Here is a 6,974-nt window from a genome sequence, read left to right as displayed (position 1 = left end):
GCAGCATGAGTTAGCACAAGCAATGAAGTACCAAGATAAATGTGCAACACTGCAAGAAGCTATGGATAATATGAATAAATTAATTCAAAATGAACTAGATCAAATTGAAACACATACACCTAAATACTCAGCTAACATACCTGATGGTTGTGTACCCATTGAAGTAGAAAACGCTATGAATGATTTTCAAGCTGTTGTAGAAAAATAACTTCTGTTATACAATCGAATAACAAAATATTAAGAATGTTTGTAAGTGGTCCTGAAGGAACCGGTAAAAGTTTTGTCATTAAAAATTTAGTTTCGTGGAATAAAATTTATCGTGATAAAGATACAGCTGTTACAGCACCAACTGGAATTGCTGCATATAACGTCCAAGGACTTACAATTCACAGATTTCTACAACTTCCAGTAGAACACGGTGGCACAGCTGAGTACAAAGAATTATCTGGAGCAGCTTTAAAACAAATAAGACAAACATTGCAGAACGTTGACTTACTTATTATAGATGAAATATCAGTGGTATCGAATATTACTTTCATGTATATTCATTTGCGTTTAACTGAGATATTTGATACATCTGATAATGAGGACGGATGGTTTGGTAGCATAAACGTACTTGTTTTTGGCGACCTGCTGCAGCTTCCTCCAGTTCGCGAAGATTTTGTATTTGTCGGAATGAACAAAAAACAAATTGATAAATACATAAAATCGATGATTACTTTTAATTTATGGGAGTTATTTGAATATGATGAATTAACAATCAATATGAGACAAAAAAATGATAAAGATTACTCAGAAATTCTTTCACGTATTAGATTAGGTTTTATGACTGATTCTGATATAAATATACTAAAAACTAGAAAAATAAATTTGACATGTAACGATTATTCAAAAACTTTAAAGAACTATGTAAATATTTAGGCAAATTACCAAACGATACTGTATGCTTGTTACCTACAAGGAAAACGTGCAATGCTATTAATGAAGCAATGCTGCTTACTATTGATACAGAAGAAATAAATCTTGTTGCCAAAGATTCATACAAATGTGCAAAAACTCTACAAAAAAAGTCTTAAAATTGCTAAATGATGATGAAGACAATTTTTGTGGTATTGATCGTATGATTGCAGTAAAAATTGGTTCCAAAGTTATGATAAGAAGGAACATTGATGTTTCTATTGGATTAGTTAATGGCACGATCGGCTAGGTTGTTTCTGTTTCTAAAGATAGATCTAAAGAGATCACAACTATACACATTGTATTACAATCTGGAAAAGAATATGACATACCTCGATTGGAGTATAAATTAATTATTATGGATAAAATTTAGTTATGGAATTACAATTTATAAAAGTCAAGGCTTAAGCCTACAAAATGCTGTTGTCGAAGCTAGAAATAATGTATTTAGTAATGGTCAAACGTACGTTGCAGCTTCAAGAGTGACTACCTTAGAAGATTTGCACCTTATTAACTTCGATCCCTCATGCTGCACTGCAGACATATCGGCTATTCTTGAGTATAATAGACTACGAACAGAATATCGACCAGATCTAAATAGATTCGATAATCCACTAGATCGCAAAAAAAATCAAAATATAAAAGTGTATGATACACGATGGTGTATCAATAACAATTTGTCATTGATAGACACTGGCAATAATTTAAAACATATTTCTAATAGTTCTTGGGATATTTGTGGTTTGCCAAACAATGATGGAGTTTCTTGCTACGCTAATGCCTGTGTACAAAGTTTATTTCATTCCCAAACTATTAGAAGAATTTTATTACAACATAGTCATACAGACACTGTTAAAACAGTATTTCAACAATATATTAATAAAACTAATGTTGATATCCAAACATTAAGAGAGTTTGCTGGAAAAGAATTTACAAGACATGTGCAGCAAGATGCATCAGAATTTTTATTACATCTATGCAATGAATCAGTTATATTACAAAATATTCTCAAAAACCAATTAATTGAAACAATTAGGTGTCCTGGTTGCGATGAACCTAACCATAGTGATACGGTTAATTATATTGTCAATCTTTTTTTGCCAGATAACAGCATTTTTTGTAGTTTACATACATTAATAGATTATAATATTGGTAATTGGCAAGACATTGAAAGTTATTGTAATAATGGTTACCATTTAAAAAGGATTAATAAAGTTGATCTAATAATCAGTAATACTTTGGTAATTTTACAATTAATGTTATTTGATCGTACTGATAACGATATTGTGAAAATAACTAATTTAAAAATAAATGCAATACCAGCATGTAAAGTTGATATCAATGGTAAAAAGTATAAAGTTGTAAGCGGGATATTTCACCATGGTAATTTTGACAATGGTCATTACACAAATATGTTACGACAAAATAATTAGTGGTTTCACATTAGTGATAACAATGTATCTAAACAACAATGGCCAAAAGGTGCAAAAAATGTTTATATTTTATTTTTAGAACAAATTTAAGGTATTTTAAAAGGTTCGTTCAAAAAGAAATGAAATCTCTAAAAAAAAAACTTTTAACAAAAGTAAAAATGTTAGGCGAGTTTGATGGTTTGCGTATCATTATATGCATGTAAATTACATAATGTAACACAATAACATATTTTTTGTTTACAATGAAATTACAGATAAAGAAGATCTGGGATCTATAAAAAAAGTCATGTTTATTACCATAATATTTCAATCATAACATAGCAAAAAAAAATTATTGGGTTTCATTAAGGAATCAGTCGACTAATTGCTAAATTAAACTTAACATATATTGATCAATTACAAACAACACTCAAGATACTACGTAACTTACCACTGTATGAAAATTTAAAATAGCCAAAAGTGGGAGGATAATCCAGGGTTATCCTCCCACTTATGCCTATTTTAAATTTTAATACTATTAATATGGAGAGGAAAAATAATATTCCAGGGTTATCCTCTCACTTTTGCCTATTTTAAATTTTAATAATATTTCTGGTAGGGTAGGTGTAAAAGGCTCGCCCGGATATGTTTTAGCTACTGCTTTTGATCAGCGGCCCTCGGCAGGATGAACGGTAAAAAACCATATAGACGCACTTTTGTCGCTCCAAATAGCCTTTTTGCCATATTTTAACAATGAATATTGACTGTCGGTAGAATCAGGTGATAGTAAAACATATTTCTGGGTAGGTTAGGTGTAAAAGGCTCGCCCTGATATGTTTTAGCCACCGCTTTTCATCAGCGGACCTCGGCCGGAGGATCGGTAAAAAACCATATAGACGCACTTTTGTCGCTCCAAAAAGCCTTTTTGCCATATTTTAACAATGAATAGTGATTGTCGGTAGAATCAGGTGATAGTAAAACATATTTCTGGGTAAGTATTATTTTTCCTCACCATATTAATAGAATTAAAATTCAAAATAGGCAAAAGTGGGAGGATAACCCTGGATTATCCTCCCACTTTTGCCTATTTTAAATTTTAATACTATTAATATGGAGAGGAAAAATAATATTCCAGGGTTATCCTCTGACTTTTGCCTATTTTAAATTTTAATAATATTTCAGGGTAGGGTAGGGTAGGTCTAAAAGGCTCGCCCGGATATGTTTTAGCTACCGCTTTTGATCAGCGGTCCTCCGCAGGATGAACGGTAAAAAACCGTATAGACGCACTTTTGTCGCTCCAAAAAGCCTTTTTGCCATATTTTAACAATGAATAGTGATTGTCGGTAGAATCAGGTGATAGTAAAACATATTTCTGGGTAAGTATTATTTTTCCTCACCATATTAATAGAATTAAAATTCAAAATAGGCAAAAGTGGGAGGATAACCCTGGATTATCCTCCCACTTTTGCCTATTTTAAATTTTAATACTATTAATATGGAGAGGAAAAATAATATTCCAGGGTTATCCTCTGACTTTTGCCTATTTTAAATTTTAATAATATTTCTGGGTAGGTTAGGTGTAAAAAGGCTCGACCGGATATGTTTTAGCTACCGCTTTTGATCAGCGGTCCTCTTCAGGATGAACGGTAAAAAACCATATAGACGCACTTTTGTCGCTCCAAATAGCCTTTTTGCCATATTTTAACAATGAATATTGACTGTCGGTAGAATCAGGTGATAGTAAATCATATTTCTGGGTAGGTTAGGCGTTAAAGGCTCGCCCTGATATGTTTTAGCCACCGCTTTTGATCAGCGGTCTTCGGCAGGGGGAACTGTAAAAAACCATATCGAGGTACTTTTGTCACACCAAAAAGCCATTTTGCCACATTTTAACAATGAATATTGACTGTCGGTAGAATCAGGTCATTGTAAAACATATTTCTGGGTAGGTTAGGTGTAACAAGGCTCGAACGGATATGTTTTAGCTACCGGTTTTGATCAGCGGTCCTCGGCAGGAGGAACGGTAAAAAACCATATAGACGCACTATTGTCGCTCCAAAAAGCCATTTTGCCATATTTTAACAATGAATATTGACTGTCGGTAGAATCAGGTGATAGTAAAACATATTTCTGGATAAGTATTATTTTTCCTCTCCATATTAATTGTATGAAAATTTAAAATAGCCAAAAGTGGGAGGATAATCCAGGGTTATCCTCCCACTTATGCCTATTTTAAATTTTAATACTATTAAAATGGAGAGGAAAAATAATATTCCAGGGTTATCCTCTGACTTTTGCCTATTTTAAATTTTAATAATATTTCAGGGTAGGGTAGGTCTAAAAGGCTCGCCCGGATATGTTGTAGCTACCGCTTTTGATCAGCGGTCCTCCGCAGGATGAACGGTAAAAAACCATATAGACGCACTTTTGTCGTTCCAAAAAGCCTTTTTGCCATATTTTAACAATGAATAGTGATTGTCGGTAGAATCAGGTGATAGTAAAACATATTTCTGGGTAAGTATTATTTTTCCTCTCCATATTAATAGAATTAAAATTCAAAATAGGCAAAAGTGGGAGGATAATCCAGAGTTATCCTCCCAATTATGCCTATTTTAAATTTTAATACTATTAATATGGAGAGGAAAAATAATATTCCAGGGTTATCCTCTGACTTTTGCCTATTTTAAATTTTAATTATATTTCAGGGTAGGGTAGGTCTAAAAGGCTCGCCCGGATATGTTGTAGCTACCGCTTTTGATCAGCGGTCCTCTTCAGGATGAACGGTAAAAAACCATATAGACGCACTTTTGTCGCTCCTAATAGCCTTTTTGCCATATTTTAACAATGAATATTGACTGTCGGTAGAATCAGGTGATAGTAAATCATATTTCTGGGTAGGTTAGGCGTTAAAGGCTCGCCCTGATATGTTTTAGCCACCGCTTTTGATCAGCGGTCTTCGGCAGGGGGAACTGTAAAAAACCATATCGACGTACTTTTGTCACACCAAAAAGCCATTTTGCCACATTTTAACAATGAATATTGACTGTCGGTAGAATCAGGTCATTGTAAAACATATTTCTGGGTAGGTTAGGTGTAAAAAGGCTCGAACGGATATGTTTTAGCTACCGGTTTTGATCAGTGGTCCTCGGCAGGAGGATCGGTAAAAAACCATATAGACGCACTTTTGTCGCTCCAAAAAGCCTTTTTGCCATATTTTAACAATGAATAGTGATTGTCGGTAGAATCAGGTGATAGTAAAACATATTTCTGGGTAAGTATTATTTTTCCTCACCATATTAATAGAATTAAAATTCAAAATAGGCAAAAGTGGGAGGATAACCCTGGATTATCCTCCCACTTTTGCCTATTTTAAATTTTAATACTATTAATATGGAGAGGAAAAATAATATTCCAGGGTTATCCTCTGACTTTTGCCTATTTTAAATTTTAATAATATTTCAGGGTAGGGTAGGGTAGGTCTAAAAGGCTCGCCCGGATATGTTTTAGCTACCGCTTTTGATCAGCGGTCCTCCGCAGGATGAACGGTAAAAAACCGTATAGACGCACTTTTGTCGCTCCAAAAAGCCTTTTTGCCATATTTTAACAATGAATAGTGATTGTCGGTAGAATCAGGTGATAGTAAAACATATTTCTGGGTAAGTATTATTTTTCCTCACCATATTAATAGAATTAAAATTCAAAATAGGCAAAAGTGGGAGGATAACCCTGGATTATCCTCCCACTTTTGCCTATTTTAAATTTTAATACTATTAATATGGAGAGGAAAAATAATATTCCAGGGTTATCCTCTGACTTTTGCCTATTTTAAATTTTAATAATATTTCTGGGTAGGTTAGGTGTAAAAAGGCTCGACCGGATATGTTTTAGCTACCGCTTTTGATCAGCGGTCCTCTTCAGGATGAACGGTAAAAAACCATATAGACGCACTTTTGTCGCTCCAAATAGCCTTTTTGCCATATTTTAACAATGAATATTGACTGTCGGTAGAATCAGGTGATAGTAAATCATATTTCTGGGTAGGTTAGGCGTTAAAGGCTCGCCCTGATATGTTTTAGCCACCGCTTTTGATCAGCGGTCTTCGGCAGGGGGAACTGTAAAAAACCATATCGAGGTACTTTTGTCACACCAAAAAGCCATTTTGCCACATTTTAACAATGAATATTGACTGTCGGTAGAATCAGGTCATTGTAAAACATATTTCTGGGTAGGTTAGGTGTAACAAGGCTCGAACGGATATGTTTTAGCTACCGGTTTTGATCAGCGGTCCTCGGCAGGAGGAACGGTAAAAAACCATATAGACGCACTATTGTCGCTCCAAAAAGCCATTTTGCCATATTTTAACAATGAATATTGACTGTCGGTAGAATCAGGTGATAGTAAAACATATTTCTGGATAAGTATTATTTTTCCTCTCCATATTAATTGTATGAAAATTTAAAATAGCCAAAAGTGGGAGGATAATCCAGGGTTATCCTCCCACTTATGCCTATTTTAAATTTTAATACTATTAAAATGGAGAGGAAAAATAATATTCCAGGGTTATCCTCTGACTTTTGCCTATTTTAAATTTTAATAATATTTCAG

At 33.8% G+C, this 6,974-nt stretch overlaps 1 protein-coding gene across 1 annotated transcript; it reads left to right on the top strand.

Moving 5' to 3' along the window:
* Positions 1 to 243: 243 nt before the first annotated feature.
* LOC103315880 (ATP-dependent DNA helicase PIF1-like) lies at positions 244 to 1,207 on the top strand. The gene is made up of 3 exons (XM_008206841.1): positions 244 to 808; positions 904 to 1,047; positions 1,131 to 1,207. Exons 1-3 carry the CDS (start codon positions 244 to 246, stop codon positions 1,205 to 1,207), a joined length of 786 nt encoding a protein of 261 aa, XP_008205063.1.
* The last annotated feature ends 5,767 nt before the right edge of the window (positions 1,208 to 6,974 follow it).

Source organism: Nasonia vitripennis, chromosome 4, assembly GCF_009193385.2.
Source record: "Nasonia vitripennis strain AsymCx chromosome 4, Nvit_psr_1.1, whole genome shotgun sequence".
NCBI classification, from domain to species: domain Eukaryota; kingdom Metazoa; phylum Arthropoda; class Insecta; order Hymenoptera; family Pteromalidae; genus Nasonia; species Nasonia vitripennis.
This window is presented reverse-complemented; position numbering and strand designations above follow the sequence as displayed.

Bases quoted from the DNA above. Each gene is read 5' to 3' on its own strand.
- LOC103315880 (XM_008206841.1), top strand. From the start codon at position 244: ATGTTTGTAAGTGGTCCTGAAGGAACCGGTAAAAGTTTTGTCATTAAA. The intron at 809-903 runs GTATTAGATTAG...AAAACTTTAAAG, and splicing joins TTACTCAGAAATTCTTTCAC to AACTATGTAAATATTTAGGC. The intron at 1,048-1,130 runs GTGCAAAAACTC...GTATGATTGCAG, and splicing joins TGCCAAAGATTCATACAAAT to TAAAAATTGGTTCCAAAGTT.